The sequence below is a fragment of the Ostrea edulis genome, chromosome 4 (genome assembly GCF_947568905.1).
Source record: "Ostrea edulis chromosome 4, xbOstEdul1.1, whole genome shotgun sequence".
Lineage (NCBI taxonomy): Eukaryota > Metazoa > Mollusca > Bivalvia > Ostreida > Ostreidae > Ostrea > Ostrea edulis.
Genome location: NC_079167.1, coordinates 66,459,350 through 66,481,881, shown reverse-complemented (window position 1 = coordinate 66,481,881; position 22,532 = coordinate 66,459,350). Strand labels below are relative to the sequence as shown.

Below are 22,532 nucleotides of genomic sequence, written 5' to 3'. Positions count from 1 at the left end.
AACATGTTCAAACTTTATGTAGCAGCAAATGTGTGAAAATGAAGCAAAAGAAACCTACCTTGCTTCCATTAAGTTTTTGGCCAAGAGCTAGCTGATTTGAATTACGCTGCAACATAAAAGAATAATCATACATTATCTATCCATTGCGATCTTCTGATTATTCACAAATTTCGTACCGAAATAGTACTGTACAATAAAAGGCAGGTAAAAGCTCTTTAAATATTGCTTCTTTTGTACTGAACAGTTGACTGCAATAAGAGAGAACTGACCAAAAGTTTATATCTCTCTGCTTCTAGATTGGACACATGACCTTGGAGGTTACACAGTTGACCTTGTAGTTCTTTGTGTCCTGTTACAATCTTCTTCGCCTGTGTCAGGAATTCAGAGGGATTCTCTGCATGTATACCTAACTGTAAAGACAACACAAGACATTGCTGCATTTGAGCCAGAACACAAACACTATACATGTACTGTAAATTCCTGATTTTAGTTTGAATCCCTTTAGGGTCTAACACCACTCCCTCCCCCTAACTGCCTGAAAGCCAGGTATTAAAAATTATTAATTGAATGTACATTATTCACTGTATAATAGAATTTTTACAGGAATTTTGTCATCTCTAGTCCACTAGTTCTAAATAGAAAAAATCTAATCAATTTCATGCTATTTTTACAAGTACATGTATCTCCCTATCCAAGCAACATGATCCCTTTTATATTTGAACACATTTCAACCTTCATTATGAAAGAATGCTTGGAGTTCAGTATGTTTGAAAAATGCCCATTAGCTTCAGAAGAGTTAAAAACTGTAACAATACAAACAACAGAAAAATTACTATATAAACAGCAGAAAAATTTTGATTGCCAATACAAAAAGGATGAATTTTCATTCATTCCCTCCAATCTATTCACACCTCCTTCATCCTCTGTTTGAGTCTGGACACGCCCTCTTTCTGCAATCCTGTTAACTGAGCCTCCAAGTGCATGGCCTTTGCTCTTAGTTGTAGCTGTCTTTGCTTAAAATTGAAGAAAACTTGTAAATATCTTTGACATTTGAAATTTTAATTTTCAAACTTTCATTTTTGTGTATTAAACAAAACCACAATATTTAAAACCAATTTTGCACCATTTCTGATAATGGGCTAATTCATCATCTGCTGTCCCTTACTATTGACCAGAAATGCAATATCAAGCATTTGTTTTTTTATTTCAAAAACATTGTGATAAGTATCAATTTTTCTAACAATGTACATCTTTAAACGAAAGATATGAAGTATCAATATTAATCCCCCCCCCCCCCCCCCCCCCCCCCCCATGAAGTCAATATAAACCCATGCAAAGAAAAGTACTTGGTTGTACAAATATATGAACATTTTCATCAAAATTTAGAGAATCTGAAAAAAGTCACATCTCCATGCAAGATGTGTCACATTTGAGATTTAAAACCGTTTTCATTTAAACAATATACATGTACAATATACACTTTAATGCTTCAAAAATAAAGTTTGCTTTGAAAATTTTACAATAACATCCTCCCTGTATCAGAATCATATTTATTAAGCATACCTTCTCTTTCTCAATTTCTTGTTGAAGGGTAACTTTATACTGTGGGCTTTTCATGTAGGAAATAAACTGCATGTACTGTTGTTTGAACAAATCTGTTAAAAAGAACACAACTCCCATTACAAAATCTTCGTAGTGTCACTCAAGCAGTGTTAACCTCTAAACAACCTACCAATTAACAACCAAAATCAAAAAGAAGATCTTCAAAATGTTTTGTCTAGCTGCTATAGTGATACAACATACATAGCAAAGTCCCTTAAGACTTATGCAGTAATACAATATAGGCGATTTGGTCAAAAGGGTAGGTAATCTTGAACTTTGACTTATTTTCAATCTCGCCACTCCAATCATTAAAGTTCATAATTTTACTATTATAACATGATACTTTCAATTGAAGTGGGTGAAGTTGTTTTGTGGATAGGATTTACCTAGCAGATGTTGTAGGGCCGGGGGCTCGGACTCCAGAGATGAGATAGATCGACTTTGGGTCGTGGGTTTAAAGTATGACGATGAAACTGAGGTCATGCTGAGGTCGTTCCACTTCATGGTGTTCTCTGGTGGAGATTCTGTCATAACATTGTAATGTTCAATGAACATTGATATACACGTACATGTATAATTCCATATAAATTACTATATAAAGTGTATATGCATAATGGAAAATTTCCTGTTCAATGTACCCAATACAACAGCTCCCTGCTAATCCAATAGACAAATTTGTTATACATGTAGAAAAAATATGAGATTAACAAAATATTCCATCAACAGATCTGCTGTTTTATGCATTTTCTGTATTTACAAGAACTAAGCTTATTAGGTTTTCCGTTACACAACCCTGTCAAATATTTTTTGAATGATTCACATACAAAATATGGTATTTAAACAACACAAACATAACTGAAGTCTCATTCCATCAATTGTGAATCATTTTCATTTGATCAGGTAATTGAGAATCATTTTATCAGTACGAGTATGTATTTTACCTGATTTGGCTGTAGACATTAAAGTATGTATTTTACCTGATTTGGCTGTAGGCATTAGAGTATGAGTGTATTTTACCTGATTTGGCTGTAGACATTAGAGTATGAGTGTATTTTACCTGCTTTGGCTGTAGACATTAGAGTGTGTATTTTACCTGATTTGGCTGTAGACATTACAGTGTGTATTTTATCTGATTTGGCTGTAGACATTAGTGTGTAATTTACCTGATTTGGTTGTAGACATTAGAGTGTGTATTTTATCTGATTTGGCTGTAGACATTAGAGTATGAGTGTATTTTACCTGATTTGGCTGTAAACATTAGTGTGTAATTTACCTGATTTGGCTGTAGACATTAGAGTGTGTAATTTACCTGATTTGGCTGTAGACATTAGAGTGTGTAATTTACCTGATTTGGCTGTAGACATTAGAGTATGAGTGTGCAGCAAGTTCAGACTGTCCAAACCAAGAACTTTGGTCTTTGCCTTTTCCTTGTTTTTCTTCATGCGAGATTGGCGACTAAAGTTTGTTCTCTTTCTCCCTAGAGACAGAAATGTCAGAATGACTAATTAGGACTTCCACATACATGGTTGATTTCATTCTAATCTTAGAAACAACATGGTTTTGAGCTTGAGGACGTTCTTATAAATCCCACCTCCTGCAGGTTTGTCTTTTTTGACAATTCTTCTGTTCCTGGGAGTTTTCAGTACTGGTTTTGTAACTTTTGGCTCTTCCTCTTCAACTTCCACATGAGACTAAAACAAAAAATTCCAAAAACTTTAAAAAATGTACATAAAATTGTACAAGTTTTCGCATAACAATGACACCAATTGTAAGAATGATTTACTATTGTTTATGTTTAACCCGCCATTTGTGTACATGTAAATCGCAAATAAGTGTTCACGTGAAAAGGAGTGCTGCAACGATGTGTCTGCCAAGTACAAGTCTGCCATTACAACACTTCTCCCTGGTCTCCCTACTTTTAAAATGTGCAAGTTCTGTCATAGAATAGTGTGGTTTCTATCTTCAAATCAATGCATACTAATTCATATTTGTATGCATTCAATAGCATTTAATAGAAGTGTTTATTCTTGAAACCACAGTAATCCATGAAGCAAGTTACGTCAGAGTGAGAGAGAGAAAAAATTTGAAAATGTAAAACACACTGCCCTTCCAACAAACAGTAGTATTGTGACAGACAAACACACACACATGAGGTGCGGCTTGACTTACATTTTCACTTTCTTCCCCGTCCCAGGCAGACAGAAATGCTGAGAGCCTGGGTTTGCTGACCCACTCTGACCACTGCCGTCGGGTTGTAGTCCCAGATACCTGGTTATTTTCGTCCATGGTGGTGCTGGTTGCTGAGCTGGCATTACTAGCACTATCAAAGTCCAGGTTCCTCGAGGCAGGAAATGAACTATTTGAGCTGCTATCCAAACTGTTGACACAGAGCCTGCTTCTGCGTTTGATGATACCATTCTTAACTTCTTCCTGAAATGAATTTCTCAATTTTAAAAATTGAACAATTTTCCGGACTCATCAAAGTAACACTACATGTATGACACATTAAATCAATAAAATAACACAAGCATGTTCACACGTACAACCAGCACATCCATTTGTAAGGCACCTGTGCTTTGCAGAACCATTTTTTTAAAAAAAAAACATAATTAATTTTGAGTCACTATATATGTGCTTTGTCTGGTTTAACATTGCAATAAGTTATCAAAATGTAAATCAAACACATTCGCATGCGAGAAAAATAATATTAAAAAAATCCAGTTTGAAAATTTCGGAATATCACCAATAAAATATCTAGGGTCAGTAGTAAAAATGTAGGTACGGTCAGGAAACTGGAAACACCCATATATTTTATTTTGGCCTAATCGAATTGGTAACTATTTGTCTTGAATGGGTACTACTAGATTTTATGTAGTGGCTTAATTTCAAAATAATATCATCATCACTGTTCTAGTAAAGATTAAATCGTATATGCAGTATTCAGTTGTATTACCATTTCCAGTGTTTTAAAACTGTTGATTACAAAAGGAAAACACACATTTTAACATGAATAAGATTTACTGGTTCTGGAAAGTAAAAAAAACCGTAGACAAAATGAGTACAAGCACTATACTTTTATCTGTCTTGTCACTTTGAGGAAACATTAGAAAGAAAGTCTTCCTGGCAACAAAAGGTTATATATTTTAGGTTATATAATATATGCCCCTCTTTGAAATTCCCAGTAAGACATTTGGTTTCTCTCCCACATGTGGGAGTAGAAAAGGTTTTTTGAAAATCTGGCTTTTTTCTCTCTCTTTTTTTAAAAACAGTTTTGGCCCCACCCATGAGGCCCTGGGGGAGCTAAGATTATAAATCTCACAATTTACATTCCTCTTATCCCAAAGAAGCTTCACACTAAAAACAGTAACAACTGGCCTTGTAGTTTTCAAGAAGTTAAAAATGTAAAATTGTTAACGGACAATGCATGACGATGGACAAAGATCAACGACAATAGGTCATCCGAGTCAGGTAACTCAGGAGAGCTAATAAGGAGTCACTGTCTAGTTTGTTGAGTATGTAAGTTGATTAACTACAATGGAAAACGTGATAATTTGCATAATGACGAAGTGTAGTTAATCATCTCGCATACCAAACAAACTAGACAGCCATTTCTTAAATCATGTGCCCTTTATATAGTGTGAAAGACCACATTATTCAGTAACTTAGTGATAACTAACAATACTCTAGCTGTGAAATACATATGATTAAGAGGTCCTCACCTTCTCTTTATTTTCAATGCTATTCTTGTCTCTTAATGTCAGCAGCCGGCCTTTCCGATCCTTTCTAACGTCTTCCTCATCCTGATTTATATTTAATAATCACATATCAATACACATCATCAATGAGTCACTCACATAATTATATACATAAAGTGTATCAATTTTCTGCACTAAAATTTTAAAGCAAAATATATCTAGAAGCTTACTTTTAATTTTGGATTCTTCATCCTCAGGAAATACTTCTCAAGCTAAAAAAATGAAATGTTCAGACATTAAAATTTGATTAAACTGTACCACACTAAATGATTGTAATTTTATGCAGTGTTATTGCATTCATTCAACAGGACATAATAAATGACAAGTATTTGTATGATTTCTAAAATAAAAATTTATGTTTTAAAAGAAAATTTTATTTTTAAATTCAGTAAAACACACTTATAACAAACATGCTTCTAATGAAGTCACGGTTATTGTGAAGTGATTCTTATTCCCCTGTGAGAGGAATTTCATTGGATGTAACAAAGTTTGGTTATAACAAACTGTTTTTCGCTGGCCCTGGAGGTTCTCTATAACTGTGTTTTACTGTACTATAAAACATGCATTAACAATGTTAAATGATAATATGTAGGTTTAACTGTATACAGCTTTAAATTCGCACCTGATCATTGTCAGGGTTTCTGATCTAAATCTAGTTTCATGGTTTAAAATTCATGGTTTTTACGTCCAGTCTACACACATACATTGCAAATGTTACGTTATTTTTAATGCAATGTTAATTTCATGATTTTGGTCTATAGTGAAAAGAACAAAAATTGAATGGCAGCAAAAATAAGGCTGTATGCAGTAAATGAAATGGCATCTAGATCACAGTTAATCAAAGCCTTTCATTTTGTAAGTGATATAAACAAGTACTGAAAACATGTTTAGTCTTTATGTCTGTGTCCATTTGAACACTTTTTTCTTTGTTAATATGAAACTACATTTACATGATGTAACTAGCCTTCACTACTCCACACTTCACTCAAGCAAAATGTCTGAACCTTCATTTTAAAAGTTGATCCATTTACATTTAACACCTGAGCAGAATATTCAGCGAATTTGATTTTCAAAACATAATTTTTCCTGTTTATCACTATTATGCATGTAAATGTATCTGGTATTTCAAAGAAATACAGGATTCAAGTCAATTTCTAATCACCTAATTCACTTGTAATACTCTATAAAAAAAATTTCAAGTTGATATTTTTAATCATTCAATTTGCATTTCACTGTATTTCTCATAGTAAATGTACGGTATTTGCATCACTAGAATGACACCTTCATCTTAGAATGAATCGACATTAATATTTGAAAATGTCCATGTTCACTATATATACATTGTAGCTTGCGTTCACTGTTCTACCAAAGGTAAAAATGTTGTAAGTACCAATGGCTAATATTGGTGCCATTGTTTGACAAAGGCATTATTGATAGCCCCAGAACTGTTAACGAAATTTTGTTAGCCATTGGTAGGGAAATTAAAAATGGTAACCAGTAGTTACCAATGGTAATGAATGGTGTCAGACCAGCAATTACAGTAGCATCACGACCACAAATTATTTGATGTTTGCTTTGCTCATGCAGAAACACAACATGACAAATAGTGAAATGGGTTTTTCTTTTTCGTACACTCAAACGTCGGGGAAATGATCTTCAAGGATCTTGCAAGAGCCAGTAAATATCCTTTAATCTAACAAGGAATCTGCAGTCTCTGTCATTTAATCTCATTTACAGTGGCAATGAATGTTGCAATGTCCAGAAAGGTTTGCGGCATTTGCATGGACACCAACATTGATCGCCATTTTGAAGATGTCAGTAATAAACGAAATCCCAGCGCTACCAATGCTACCGTGAATGTGGTCAGCCTGCAAGAAAATCTACCAATGGTAAATACCTTTGGTTAACTTCAGTACCATTGGTTTACCATTGGTGATTAAAGATACCACCAGTAACCACTGGGAGAACTGTGAATGCATCCACTGTAAACAATGTCCTAATAAAATTTTCATGCTCATGGTTTTCAACAATCTAATAATATCTGCCCAGATAAATGGCTTGTGTGAATGTAAGGGTGATGATGAACTTGACGTGACTTGATGAGTGACTAGGGAATGCATGATTTGGGATATGGCTGCATGCAGGTGGTCCCCCTTACTCACCAAGGTTCTATCAATGGTGTGTATATAGTAGCCAAAAGGTTTTCCTGTCCAGGAAACGGCACCACTTAGTGGGGACAGCTCAGCCACATGCATGATCGTCCCAATATCTGTAAATGGCAGAGTTCATGTATGTCAAACTCTCCTAACCTCCTATCACATGACAGGAAGCCTGCTTGGAAACTGACATATGGAGCCACCCCATTTTGGTCCAATTCATTTCTGAACTCGGGACGGAAACATGCCGCCTGGTGGAAAAATTATACAGTCTCCACAATGATGCATAATAGATCAATCAGATGGCATGCATGACCTTCCCTGTAAATCTGCCTCCTAACTTCTTACTCCACCTGAATGGTGGAAGAATTCGGGGGCTGGGGAGGGGTAGACTCACCATTGCCCTATCTATTGTATGGAGAAAGTATGTCACAGGTTTTCCTGTCCAGGACACTTCACCTCGAAGGGGGGATAACTCTGTTACATTCATAATTGCCCCAATATCTGGAAGAATACTTCAGGAAATAATACTCAGAGTGCTGTGGCCAAATATATCATTCACAAGTTTAATCATCTGTTTACAAGTTTAATAACAATTCAAAGTCAAGAACAAGAACATTTCCATTTCATTGTATTTTGTGGGACTACCACGTCTAGGCTGGTTCAATACATACCACAGTTTAAAAAGAAAGTTGCACAGTATCACTCTTATAAACAAAATACATGTATATGAAAAAACTATTACATAACTTGATTAAGTAATTATCAAAACAAATAAAAGTCTGATTTCTAATACACAATAGAAAAATACATAAAGCCTCAAACTGAAACTTAGTTCTACAAAAGTAGCCATAACTTACCACTCAGATTTCTGTCGGTGATTCGGAAGTTCAGTGGACAGAATGCTTTAGAGGAAACAATTTTTGCACCCTCTTTCATGTTGGCAAATCTAAGCTTCAACTGAAAAAGAAAGACGTACCACTATTACATTTAGACAAAAAAAAAAATATAAATACATAAACCCTCATCTTCAAAAAAGGTTGATGTCATTGTCCTTATATTCATCACATAACATGTTAATCCCCAGCAATCACAGAATTTTATACATATAAATGAAAGCTATCGTCCAGTTGTTATAGTTGTGGGGAGTTTAATACATGTAGATGTAAATTAGGAAAATGCAAAACTAAATTAACAGATAAGTCTGTCATCACAATGCCTCCCATCAAAGATTCCAGGAATACTAGTAGAGAAGCTAGATGGCAGGTGAATTGTTCAAAATTATCAGTATCAAACTTTATCAGGGTATGCTGGAGAGTTTTGTTTACAGTAAATGTTGATTCTGATAGCCTCACATGCTGTTTAATGTGAGTAAATGAAAGGGAAAACCCCAAAAAATTCTAAATTGTTTGAAGCATCTACTTAAATTCTATTTTAATAGATCAAATCTAACAAGTTACAAGTACTTTCATGTATTACATGTTATTCTGCCTAGCTGTGGTTCTAGATTTTGTATAGCTGTAGTTTTAGATTTAGCCTACTGGTGGTTTTACATTTTGCCTACCTGTGGTTTAGATTTAGCCTACCTGTGGTTTTATTTATACCCACTTTTAGTTTAGATTTAACCTACCTGGGTTTTATTTTTTCCTACCTGTGATTTTAGATTTAGCCTACCTGTGGTTTTAGATTTAGCCTACCTGTGGTTTTAGATTTAGCCTACCTGTGATTTTAAATTTAGCCTACCTGTGGTTTTAGATTTAGCCTACCTGTGGTTATAGACGAGTTTATTTAGCAGCAAAGTTAAAGTTCACTAACCTGGTGGTCTACTTGTGGGCCAAATGCAAAATTGTTGACAAATATCACCCTGTAAAATCAATGTCATTAACAACTGAATTAAAAGAATACTGAAAAATATCACCCTGTAAAATCAATGTCATTAACAACTGAATTAAAAGAATACTGAAAAATATCACCCTGTAAAATCAATGTCATTAACAACTGAATCAAAAGAACACTTATAGGTTATAGATTTTGTATGGGAAATATAGAATATCACACTCTAATGTTGATCTCGGACCTGGGATTGGCCCCGAGATCACTCGAGGGGCAATCCCAGGTCCGAGATCAACATTAGAGTGTGATATTGTTTATATCATATACCTAAAACACAACAAGTTGATAAACATTTTTTTTAAATTGGGTGGGTGGGTGGGGGGGGGGGGTGTCATTGACCCAAACATAAATACATGGTATACTGTACAACAATATTTGACTATTTCATTCCTTTAATGGTTACGTTTCCAGTACTATTGACATTGTGAAACATGCTAAAGTCTGGGTTTTGTAGCTTTATTCCATTGCTGATTTTTATTTATTTTTTCGGATTTACCAAACTCGCCCGTTTTCAATATTTCATATAATTTGTAAGAGTTGTAGAACTTTGTTTACTTGGCGTCATCGTATGAACGGGAATGTTTACAAATCTGATGCTGCTATTTCTTTGCTTAAGGAATGTTACCTTATACTGAAGTAAGTTTTTTTTTACCGTTTCCCATCTGTTTAGCATCTATAAGTCGTTGAAATACGTCGGAAGATAATGGTTCTACTTTTCTCGTTTTAATGGGATTTTAGATTTCAGAAATCGTTTTAAAACAGTTTTCTACATCAAAATTGCTGTAAATTAACATTTCATCTCCATTAGGACCGGGGATTTCTGAAAATTCTTCAGTATCACCCTCCATAATCCTCCTACTGTTTTCTGTCACCTAGAACGTTGATTGTTTTGAAATGAAGTTAAACGTGTTATTGTTCTAAATAAACAATTGTTACTTGGGTTACCCCCCTTTGCTTAGATACTCGCTACAATTTAGCGCTGTTTTCAAAAACGTTTTTATTTAATTTTTCTGCTTAAATTAAATTTTGTCATGGAAGAAAGTATTATATATGAAAAAAATTGTGTCTAACATCATTTTTTCATGTAGTTATGTTAGATTTCAAAAGATTAAAGAAGAAATAGCCATTTGAAATTTGAGGGCGAGACAGCCCCTTGACAACGGGCCGAGACAGAGATATCTCGGCCCTTAGGGCGAGACAGCCCTACCTACTTGCAGCTGTCTCACCCTAGCCAAGATAGGTGTATCAGGGCTGATACACTACTAGGTATATGATATAATATGACGACCGAGTTTTTTGGCGCGTAGACAGACCATCCGCGACCAAAAAACGAGGTCGTCATATTTTCCTATATAAAGTCTATAACCTTTTTATTATATACTTTCAATTTCATTTAGAAACTCACAATAATTTTATTTTTAACAATTTCTTTATTGGTTTAACTGAGTGTGAAATGAAAAACACAAAACATTTGAAAATTAACGGCGTAGTTCCGGCTTGTAAAATCAATGTCATTAAACAACTGCATCAAAAGAATACAGAACCAAGAAAGGGAGTTACATAATATAAAAAGACCATAAATAACACGATACAATTTTCACAAAAATCAGACCTTTATGTATCATACCTGTTTAGATCGTCTGTTGTACAACTCAAAATATTATCCAGAAATTATGAAGGACATCAATGAATTGAACATATGATGTAACAAATCATGTAACTAGTATCATGACTTTTTAACAACAAAATTTTACACATAATAAGCTGAAACAGCTTTTTTAAATACAGTGAAACTTCTCTAAACCGGCCGGTTCTTGGACCGGAAAAAACGGCCGGTTTAGAGGGGTGGCCGGTATACTGAGAATTTAGCAATTAGAGACATTTTATCTCAGTATTCACAAAGTAGGTACTGTTCACTTTGATCTGGTGATCTATGATCAATTATCGGTGGAGATAAAATTAGTCCGCTTGTACCTACAGGTAATTATGAATTACAAGAAATAGTCTCACTGAAATCATCTAATTTTAAACTGAAAATCTATAACAGGATACATAAAGAAAACACAGAGGCCTATTACTGGAATTCCTCTTACCTAAAAAATTCTGTTTACATTCATCGCTTATGTCATTAACAAATTTGTTTTGACGTTTTTGAACAGTATAGCAGTAAATATGAAATTGTAATTTGAATATTTCTTAGGAATTTTTAGTCTATGGAAACCAAGAAAATTAATCTATCATTTTATAATTATCATTAACAGTCATGGGTTTGTTCTTTATTAACTACCGCTTATATCCATGCAATAGTATGGTGCAACAATATGGCATTTGATACTGTATTCATTCAATATGTTCCTAACTGTTTTGTACAACATTTGGAAGGGTCACTTGGATTAGCCAAGTGTCAATTAACACCCTTGACAGCAAAGGTAAACACTATAGCAATTATAGATGCCACTTGTGTTTTTCACACCTCCAGTGGATAATTTCCCACCTGGCCAGTAGATCAGTCATTTTTCACACCTGGCCAATCTTGAACACCCTCTGGCCCATATTTGTTCATCTTCAAAAAGTGGCCAGTATTATAAGGGTAAATTATACATGTTTGTTAACAAATGTACTTCAAAAAGTGGCTGATGTCCGGTTTTCAGGGGTGGCCGGTTTTGTAAGACTTCCTTTGTAAATAAATGTTAAGATTTTTGCCGGGACTTTGAAAATCGGCTGATATTCAGAGAGAACCGGTTTTCTGAGGGGCCGATTTGGAGAAATTTCACTGTACTAGTCTTTTCATTTTGAATACAAAAAAATAAACCTCTTACGTGGCATTGTTGATTTTCTCTTTAACTTCCTCACACAAAAAGTCACCCTTTTCTATCTGATATTGCCCATGTTCTTTCCCATACCAACTCATCCACTTCTCAAACTCTGAGGCCATCACCTACAAATGCAGACATAATATTGAAGAAATTGTACAATGGAGTATTACCCCATATATTAAGTGTCAAGACCCCCCCCCCCAAAAAAAAAAAAAAAACCAGGGGGGGGGGGGGCCACTTTGATTAAATAATCACTCTGTCCCTCTGAGTATGCCACCCTTTGATAGAAATAAAATAAATTTCTTTCTACATGCCTCAAGAATTTTAAACTTTTTGTGAATGTAGCCCTTCTCTGATCTCACCTCGGCATACTTAGCAGGGAACTCTGCTTTCTCTATTCCGTAACACATCTTACACGCGGTGGCAGATGCTACTTGTAACACAACTTGTCCAACACCTGGAAAAATAAATTCCAACAGCTATTAATTGTAAATCACACTAAAACTGTATTAAACTCAAGCAATCAATCAAAGCATTCTCATGTATTTACACTAACAAGATTTTGTCTATATATATATATATATATATATATATATATATATATATATATATATATATATATATATATATATATATATATATATATATATATATATATATACACACATATACATATATATATATATATAAACACACACATCAAAATCCCATCTTTTATAATTTAAAGTTCTAGAGACGAAGTGAAAGTCACACAAGGTATGAAATAACCCCTAATGTTGGGTTTAGAAGACACCTTACCACTGCCCAAGTCAATGAAGTAGTCATCCTCTGTAAAATTTATTGACTGAATCATCTGATCTACCAGGTCAAAGGAAGTCTCCCCATACACCTAAAAAAACAATGCAGCAAACCTCAGGAGACAGGTGGAGAATTCAATGTTAAGTTCAATATTGTTGATCCCACTTCTATATATACAAGCTCTAAAGTCTTACATCATTTGTATTGGTTCATATAAACTAAAAACATATCAAAAAGATTATCGGTATATCTGAACTTAATAGTATTCATTTCTAAAGCTGATCACTACCAATGCTGATTCAAAGTTTCCTCATTATATATTCCATTCAATATCATGGTAATGAGTCTCTCAGTGTTTCTATAATCTATTGATCAGGAGAGTCCACAGTGGATGTCTTACGACAGCCTAATCATACACTGGTAATCCAGTTACCTCTGGTGAGAATGGTTCATACTGGTTCAGTTTCTCTGGGTCGCTGACTGCCTGGTTGTAACATTGCTGCAGTATGTGCTTCAGCAGACCAGTAGACGGCCGTCCAGCCAGCTCACTCTGTCGACTTGTGCCCTTCCACTGAAATAAAAGCCACACAATGACAAATCTATGGATAATTCCATTTGAGTGTAAACAGATCTTTCTGGAACTTGAAAGAGAGAACATAAAGAACCTAAAGATGCAGCTTCATAGCCAACAATTTTTTTTCAAATTAACTTGCTTTTCCATACTTTCAAATATCAAATGCACTGGTTTTTGCAAGTAATTCTGCTAAATGGAAGAAAGGAGTTGCCCAACAGGACTGGGGATAAAAATACTCATCCCTTTTCAATGATTTCTTAGTTTCACAATGACACACACTGGTTTGATAAGCTCTCCTCTACTAAACAGTGATTCATTCAAACTCTTCAAAATGTCAGTTTATGAATGTTCGAAAAATGTAAAATAACCACCAAAAAAAATTTAAATATTAAAAGAACATAGTTTCTTATTCAAAATGCTTCAATTTACCAGTATGTATTTTTTCTTTATTTAAATGAAATATTTCAGAGTATACACTTTAATGGCAAAATAAATTATTTAAAAACTTGTTCTTCCTACAACAAAACTAATGGCCATGCATCTTTGCCAGTAAAAAAAACAATGCCCAACTGATCTCTGCCAAACCTAGAAGCATGTGTTACTTAACATGATTAAGCACACTGACTACTCACGTTCCTATGGTTATTACTTCGTACATTTTTACTAAGCAAGAAAAATTCGCTCATCAATTCATTTTCAACACACAGTATTAGCTTGTTAATTGTGATCTGGGATCAGTTTGCTGGTCTTAGTATTCAGAAGTTCTATCTAGCCTCACATGTATAGACAATGGTGTTATAGTGGCCTGTAGTGTTAAAAAGCAAACAGTTTGGATCACTACCATTACTATTGTACTTCTGTCTGGATCACTATCATTACTATTGTACTTCTGTCTGGATCACTATCATTACTATTGTACTTCTGTCTGGATCATTACTATTGTACTTCTGTCTGGATCACTATCATTACTATCATCTTTCTGTCTGGATCACTATCATTACTATCATCTTTCTGTCTGGATCACTATCATTACTATTGTACTTCTGTCTGGATCATTACTATTGTACTTCTGTCTGGATCACTATCATTACTATTGTACTTCTGTCTGGATCAATATCATTACTATTGTACTTCTGTCTGGATCATTACTATTGTACTTCTGTCTGGATCATTACTATTGTACTTCTGTCTGGATCACTATCATTACTATTGTACTTCTGTCTGGATCACTATCATTACTATTGTACTTCTGTCTGGATCACTATCATTACTTTTGTACTTCTGTCTGGATCACTATCATTACTATTGTACTTCTGTACTTCCTTCCATAACAACACGGCACAGGTGTGAAATTCACATGCCTCACCCAAAAATTCACTATTTCATACAAGAAAAAAAAACCCAGTTTGGTGGTTTTATTTTCTACCAACTTCATAATCATGCTTCTAAATAGTGAACTTTACAGATTTGGGGGCTTTGTGGCCATGCAAATATCTTTCCTTAAAACTTATTTCATCATTATTAATCATTTATTATTCGATCAGCAACTAAAAAGGCCTATGCTTGGAAATAATGAACAATTTCTCCATATCCATAGTCCTAAACAAAACAAATCGAAGTTAATACATCCATTACATCATAATTTTCATACATTCTCCAAATTCTTCGAGTACAACTTTGATTTTGCACAATGTGTAAACTAAGTCTTAATCATGTACTGTCAAAGCAAATATATCTCATCAAAGAAAATTGTTTCAGTTAGAACAGAAAACTGACCTAACACACAGTTCTGTTATGTCTATAAATAACTTGCTCAGAACCTCTCAGCAACTGAGTTTAAATCCTTCAATATAGGTTAGTGGTGACAGGTTGCGCTACAATCAAGTCATCGCCTGTCATATATCATAATACCAAATCTAGTACAGAAGATCAATTCTGAACTCCAGATAATTTTTCACCACAAAGAGTATTTACAACCTGATTTTTGAATCAATGAGCATTATGTTTTTCTGTCAGAAGTGAATTTTGTTGATTTTTCTATGGTTCTTTGCTGTTTTGCCATTAATACATGACTTGATCACTTAATTTGAATATAATCAGATATCGTATCACTGGTTTGGTTGTTTGTTTTATATCACATCAAGAATATTTCACTCACATTGAGACATCACCAGCAGTCTTTAAAACAAGAGGCCGGTGGGTCACACCGCTCACCTGAGTCACCTTGACTCATATTTAAAGATTTCCCTATATATTCGCATGTAAAACTTTGATCCCTATTGTGGCTCCAACCTGCTCCCAGGGGCCATGATTTTTTTCAAAATTGGAATGTGGACTATGTCAGGAAGCTTTCATGTGAATGTAAACTTTTCTGACCCAGTGATTTTTCAGAAGAAGATTTTTAATGATTTTCCCTATATATTTGTATGTAAAACTTTGATCCCCTATTGTGGCCCCACCCTATCCTCAAGGGCCATGATTTGAACAAACTTCAATCTGCACTATATTGGGAAGCTTTCATGTAAATTTCCACTTTCTTGGCCCAGCAGTTTTTGAGAAGAAGATTTTTAAAGATTTTCCCTATATATTTGTATGTAAAACTTTTAATCCCCCTTTGTGGCCCCATCCTGCCCCCGGGGACCATGATTTTTACACACATGAATCTGCAATACGTTAGGAAGCTTTCATGCAAATTTCCACTTTCCTGGCCCAGTAGTTTTTGAGAAGAAGATTTTTAAAGATTTTCCCTATATATTTGTATGCAAAACTTTGATCCCCTATTGTGGCCCCATCATACCCCCGAGGGCCATGATTTGAACAAATTTGAATCTGCACTATGTCAGGAAGCTTTCATGTAACTCTCAGCTTTTCTGGCCCAGTGGTTCTTGAGAAGAAGATTTTAAAAGATTTTTCCTATATATTTGTATGTAAAACTTTGATCCCCTATTGTGGACCCATCATACCCCCAGGGACCATGATTTTAACAAACTTGAATCTGCACTATGTCAGGAAGCTTTCATGTAAATATCAGCTTTTCTGACCCAGTCATTCTTGAGAAAAAGATTTTAAAATGACCCCCCTATTTTTGCATTTTTTTGATTATCTCCCCTTTGAAAGGGACATAGCCCTTTATTTGAACAAACTTGAAAGCCCTTCACCCAAGGATGCTTTTGGCCAAGTTTGGTTGAAATTGGCCCAGTGGTTCTGGAGAAGAAGTCGAAAATGTAAGAAGTTTACAGACAACAGGCGATCAGGAAAGCTCACTTGAGCTTTCAGCTCAGGTGAGTTAAAAACGTTACTGCTGGCCAGCAGAATCAGTAGTCTGAATTTACTGGCCCACAGTGAAATTTACTGGTCCCCCAAATTTTCAGTACATCTATCTTTATCACATTTACATCATGGGATGTATTGTGTAACTCAAAAACAAATTTACTGAGACTTAACAAATATGATTATTACTCATATTCTATGATCATATTTAGTAGAATGCTGTTTTCTCTCTGTATTTGAGACATCTCCGTACAAGTGAAAACTTCTCCAAGTGAGACGTTAAACAAGATACAATCAATCAATCAATCTCTGTATTTGCTACTTTAAAAATTCTTGTAGCTTCATCTGACATCACATCCTCTCTATACATAAAGTTTCATAATGGTACTTATTTTCAATATATATATAAATTCAAAACTCATTAAAAGTCAGTTTGTTGAAATTTATGTGAAATAACTCAGACATGTGCTATGTTACCCTCTTTTCTTCCAATACCAGACAAACAAACACCGTAAACAGTATTTTCTCCGCCTATACCAGTAAATCAACACCGTAAACAGTATTTTCTCCGCCTATACCAGTAAATCAACACCGTAAGCAGTATTTTCTCCGCCGATACCCGTAAATCAACACCGTAAGCAGTATTTTCTCCGCCGATACCAGTATATCAACACCGTAAGCAGTATTTTCTCTGCCAATGCCAGTAAATCAAAACCGTAAGCAGTATTTTCTCTGCCGATACCAGAAAAATAACACCATTAGCAGTATTTTCACTGCCAATACTAGAAAAACAACACCATTACCAGTATTTTCTCTGCCGATACCAAAAACAACAACACCATAAGCAGTATTTTCTCCGCCGATACCAGCCTTAGCTAAATAACTTTGAGGGGACTTAAATGGACAAAGCATGTACTCACTTTGCAATATTTTCTTAAAACTTTCTGTAATTTTCTCAAATATTTAAGAAGACAAAATCCTTGGAACATGTAAAACAAAAACGTTCTCACTTGAAAACTGTAGGAGTTATATGGACAAATCATGTACCATCCTTATACCATTAAATTTCAAATAAAGAATAAAGGGGCAAAACTAATGCGAGGTCGAAATTGATCAAAATTGCAACATGATCTAGAGTGACCCACAAAAAAGCTACACAACAAGTTTTAGCTTCATGTGTGACAGAGAAATGAAATAGAGGCAGAAAACCCCTAACAAATGGAGGACATAACATGTCCATCTAAAGACCAGAGTATAAAAACCACTGCTGTTGACAGATGAGTTTGGCGAGTAGTCAGTCAGAGCTTGACATCAATTTACTACATCCATTAATTAATGTAAAGCTAAACTTGCCATTCAGTGCTCCCACTGGACCAAAATTCCCTTTCGCCACTTTTTCGGGTTGCGGCGCACCGCAAATAATCTCATGCTTTACAATTATTTCCATCATATTATTTTATTCATTACACTGATTTTAGCATTTTGAATCAGTTATAGTTCTTAATCATATCCACCTACCATACCTAAACACTTCTTTCTGAATTATTAAGAACCTGATTTGTTTTTTGATAAATTCTATTATGGAAATCAAAAATCAGATAATAAATCATATAAATATAAACTTCATGATGCTGCACCCTTCAGTGAAAACATTGTGTACTTTGCCCGAGATACAGATGTCACAAAACATCAAGCCCAATTTAGAGTCGTATCTCAACCATTCCCTATTAAATTTCCGTTTTGGTATGGAAGATTTTGCAATTTGGACAGAATAAGATGTCTGAGCAGGTGGGGTTGACTGTAAAGCCAAACAATGATATTTTTTTTTAATTTTAGACTGACTTGGCTCAGAAGCTACGAGTTTAGTGCATAGTCTTGTGAGATTAACATTTTTATACTGTTGCGCACCGAACTTCAAAGAATTTTTTTAAATTAAAATTGTTATGTCCATATCAATGGTGACCGATCGCATTGTTTATGAAATATCGAACTAAAATCAAACCCATCAAAATTAAAATCTTGTAATCAACGAGCTTGGCCGCAAAAACAAACAATTGATGTATATACATTATACACAATAATACGGTCAATTTAATTACCGGTCGGTTCTGTGGTTAAGAATTGACCTTAATGTGAAGATGATAACACGATAATGAATAAGACTTCAAATGTTAAACAATTGACCCCAGCAGGGTACACAGCTGTCCAATGTACTTTATTACATAATCACCGACTTTTTTGCAGCCATACATTACCTGAGGCTATTATCTGGCCATCGTGACCAGCTCTGTGTGCACTGGAGCGGCGCGAGATTTCCGGTCGCACGCGTTGACTGAATAAACAAATTTTGACTGCATAAACAAACAGGCGATAATGTGTCACTGACAAAGGAAAACACAAGACAGATTTTAAAATTTACTACAAAATGGGATTTTCGCCACTTTAATTTTTTTTTCGCCATTTTTGAAAAAAATTCGCCATTGGCGAAAATGGCGAAGCCCAGCTCGAGCACTGTTGCCATTATATACACTTATACAGCTTTACAACTTGAGAGCACTGCATACTCTAAAATTACTCTTCATACTAAATCTGACATGAATACTTTCATTAAGCAATATCTGAATGAATCATATTCTTGCAAATCATAATGGGTACTATCTTAGTTAATTAAACACAGCAGTCACATGACTAAGCAGCTTATACACTCTATAATTTGATACCTTTCATAGTGTAATTTCATAAGTTGTCAGCATTTGCTATGCAGTAATCTGATAGATTGATTTATGTAATAGCATCATATCACATCGACCAGGTATGTACATGCACACTACTTACAAGCTGCCTAATGCTGTCGATGGTCCTGTTATATTTGTCACAGACATTTTTCATACTCTCATAGCTGAAATTTCAAGAAAAGCCTACTATTAGATAAATTTTTGTGCATCAAAGTAAAAAACAACCCAATTAAGGCAATGGATAAACACCTGACTTAATAAACACATGTATGTTGCTAAACAGATTTATCGTTCTTCTTGTTATAACAATTTACATCATATCACTAGATTAGGATGACAGTTGCACCTTATCAACAAATCTGACATGCTATATCACGATTGCCTTTCCACTGATAATAAACGTTCAAAGCATGTCAATACAAGTTTGTTTTAGCATGGGTTTTTTTTGGGTTAAATTAACAGATATTTAAGCTACTCATTAATGGCAGTCCATAAAATGTGGCCAACCAATTGCATCCTTATGATGTCAAGATTAAAAGATATAATTATTAATGAAAACTTGTCTTTGATATTGAATTTTTCTTCCTTTTTTTTTTGGAAAGGGTTGAGGATAGGGTTACTTCTTACTGAAACTAGTTCTGTCAACAATATCTTTTGACTTCTATAAAAAAAAAAAAAAACATGGCTGGTGACTTATTTGGTGAAAACATGCATGATTAATCAGTACCTGTTGACATCGTACTCCTGGAGGATGTGGCTCTTGAGAGCAGAGTCTAACTCGGGCACGCCTTCTCCAACCCATCTGGAAGGATATAAACATCGTTTATCAACAGGTTACATGTAAATAACAGAAACGGAAAACAAAATTCTGTGATGAGTCAGTCTAGTAGGAAATGTATGTCACACTACAACTTTCTAAGATGCATGTGTGTGATTTTCTCAAAATTAAGTTTTGATGTCGACCTCCTAATATGTAACAGAGCTCAAAGCAATTAATCTGTTCAAGGCCATACAGAAGGTCAAGGTATGAATCATATGATGTAGTTTTCATGCTTTCATTAAGGTGCATCCGAATGTGACATTGGCTGAAGGTATCTTTTACAATTTATCAAGAAATGAGCTAAACGCAGAATAGGACAAAGACAGTAGATGAATTGCGGACATGAGCAACACTATGTACACTTATTAAAGCAATCAAAGATTTATCACTGATCCATCAATAATGTCTTCAGATACATGGAAAGCAGCACAAAACATGTGTAACTCAAAATATTTGTCATATTTACATTTTTATCATTTCATATGTGGTGGTTAGCCTCTAAGTAGACTAGGTCAAGTGTATCCATACACCGTAATTGACCTATTTCAAATGTTGAAAGTTTATGATATAAACCTTCAGTTTTATTTGGTAAGTATGTTAAGGGTAAAAACAGAGTACTCAATCAATGTAAAATGTAAGGAGATATCAGCAAAAAAGACAAACAAGCATACTTCTGAAAGATTTGGAACCTGAATGGTCATAAAATATCATAACACATTTCATAAAGATTTGTATTATAAGACATTTATGGAACCACTTTTTTTGCTATAAACAAAATCAAACATTGTCTGTCAAGGCCTGTCTGTTTTCTGATCAATGAAATAATTAAGATAATATCAAAAGAAAAAACAATTAAACCAACCAATCAGCTTTGTAACAAATGCCCTGAGTGGCTGATTGTGAGAACAGACAGCCATTAAAATACCTGATTACACAATGTTATAACATGATGAAAATTCATTATATATGGCATAACTGGGAATGGTTTTTGAAAATGTCAAAACAAGGTGTTTTTTTAAATTGAAATGGGTGCAGCTTGAATTGTGGGGTTTTCATCGTTTTCAACATATACTGTCTTCGTTTAGCCTGCAACCCACTGGAGTTCAGTGTCCACAGCAAACACTGAATGCATGACATTTAGCATGTTTTTTAAAAACATGAACAACACATTAATACTTAATGTGCATATGCATGAATCAGTGTTATCTAAGCCTTGTTACTCCAGACGCTCTTGTTCATGTGGCAAAATAACACAGATAAATATAACATCTCCATCAAAAAATAGTTCACATCCATTTAATTAAATAAGTAATAAAAGCTCAACAGGACAAAGAAAAATTATGTTTCATGAAAGAGTTGTCATTCTATGAATTTCTTACAAATTTATTTCAAATTGGCAAATCAGAAAATGTACTCAATTTCAGTTTTTGTTTTGTTTGAAGATTTTTGATACATATTTGAATACTCATCACTAAAAATAATAAACTGGTTTTTTTCTCTCTCATAAAAACACTGTAGTGGGTTTGTACATTGCTATCTTCCTCGTCTAATAAAATGATTTCTTGGGGGGTTTGGTTGATATATATATATATATATATATATATATATATTTTAACTTCCTTTTAAAATTACTGGTAAATAATACCTCCATTTGTGTTACGAAATCCAAACAGAAAACACATTGACATGACTCGCAAGCAAAACTCAAAGGATTTGAGAGCTCTATGAAGTCAATACACCCACTTCTTTTCCTCTTAATTCAATATCAACCCACCAGAAAATACCACGTCAACTATTAACTACCTGACCCAAATTCAAGACACCTACATATTGACTCTATTTGTCCTTGACCCTTGGATGGACCAGCATTTGATGATGGAAATTAATGGGAGACAATAACCTCGCACCACCACAATCTACTCCCAGACATCACACCCAGTTCTGGCAGATTCACTAGGTTTACAGGGACATTGCCTCTGAGTTAACTCTCAGCATATATTGATCTGGTCTGTTTCAGCAACAAGGCAGTATGTGAAAGACAAAGAAAGGGGGAATTTCTGCAGCCTCTAATGCTCTAAGATTTATTGATGCTATTAATAGACACATGTATACC

At 34.5% G+C, this 22,532-nt stretch overlaps 1 protein-coding gene across 1 annotated transcript in view; it reads right to left on the bottom strand.

Annotated features, from left to right (window-relative positions):
• LOC125670883 (uncharacterized) overlaps positions 1-22,532 on the bottom strand; it is a 60,974-nt gene that overhangs the window by 35,715 nt on the left and 2,727 nt on the right. Inside the window, exons 3-21 of the mRNA XM_048906328.2 lie at positions 20,327-20,401; positions 19,700-19,763; positions 13,454-13,591; positions 13,021-13,111; positions 12,585-12,679; positions 12,226-12,344; positions 9,329-9,377; positions 8,374-8,473; positions 7,520-7,626; positions 5,528-5,569; positions 5,322-5,402; positions 3,871-4,032; positions 3,194-3,293; positions 2,948-3,079; positions 1,989-2,126; positions 1,564-1,655; positions 912-1,013; positions 270-410; positions 59-106 (exon numbers count right to left, since the gene is read on the bottom strand). Coding sequence (XP_048762285.2) covers positions 59-106; positions 270-410; positions 912-1,013; positions 1,564-1,655; positions 1,989-2,126; positions 2,948-3,079; positions 3,194-3,293; positions 3,871-4,032; positions 5,322-5,402; positions 5,528-5,569; positions 7,520-7,626; positions 8,374-8,473; positions 9,329-9,377; positions 12,226-12,344; positions 12,585-12,679; positions 13,021-13,111; positions 13,454-13,591; positions 19,700-19,763; positions 20,327-20,401 — 1,876 coding nt within the window. The remainder of the gene's footprint in view (positions 1-58; positions 107-269; positions 411-911; positions 1,014-1,563; positions 1,656-1,988; positions 2,127-2,947; positions 3,080-3,193; positions 3,294-3,870; positions 4,033-5,321; positions 5,403-5,527; positions 5,570-7,519; positions 7,627-8,373; positions 8,474-9,328; positions 9,378-12,225; positions 12,345-12,584; positions 12,680-13,020; positions 13,112-13,453; positions 13,592-19,699; positions 19,764-20,326; positions 20,402-22,532) is intronic.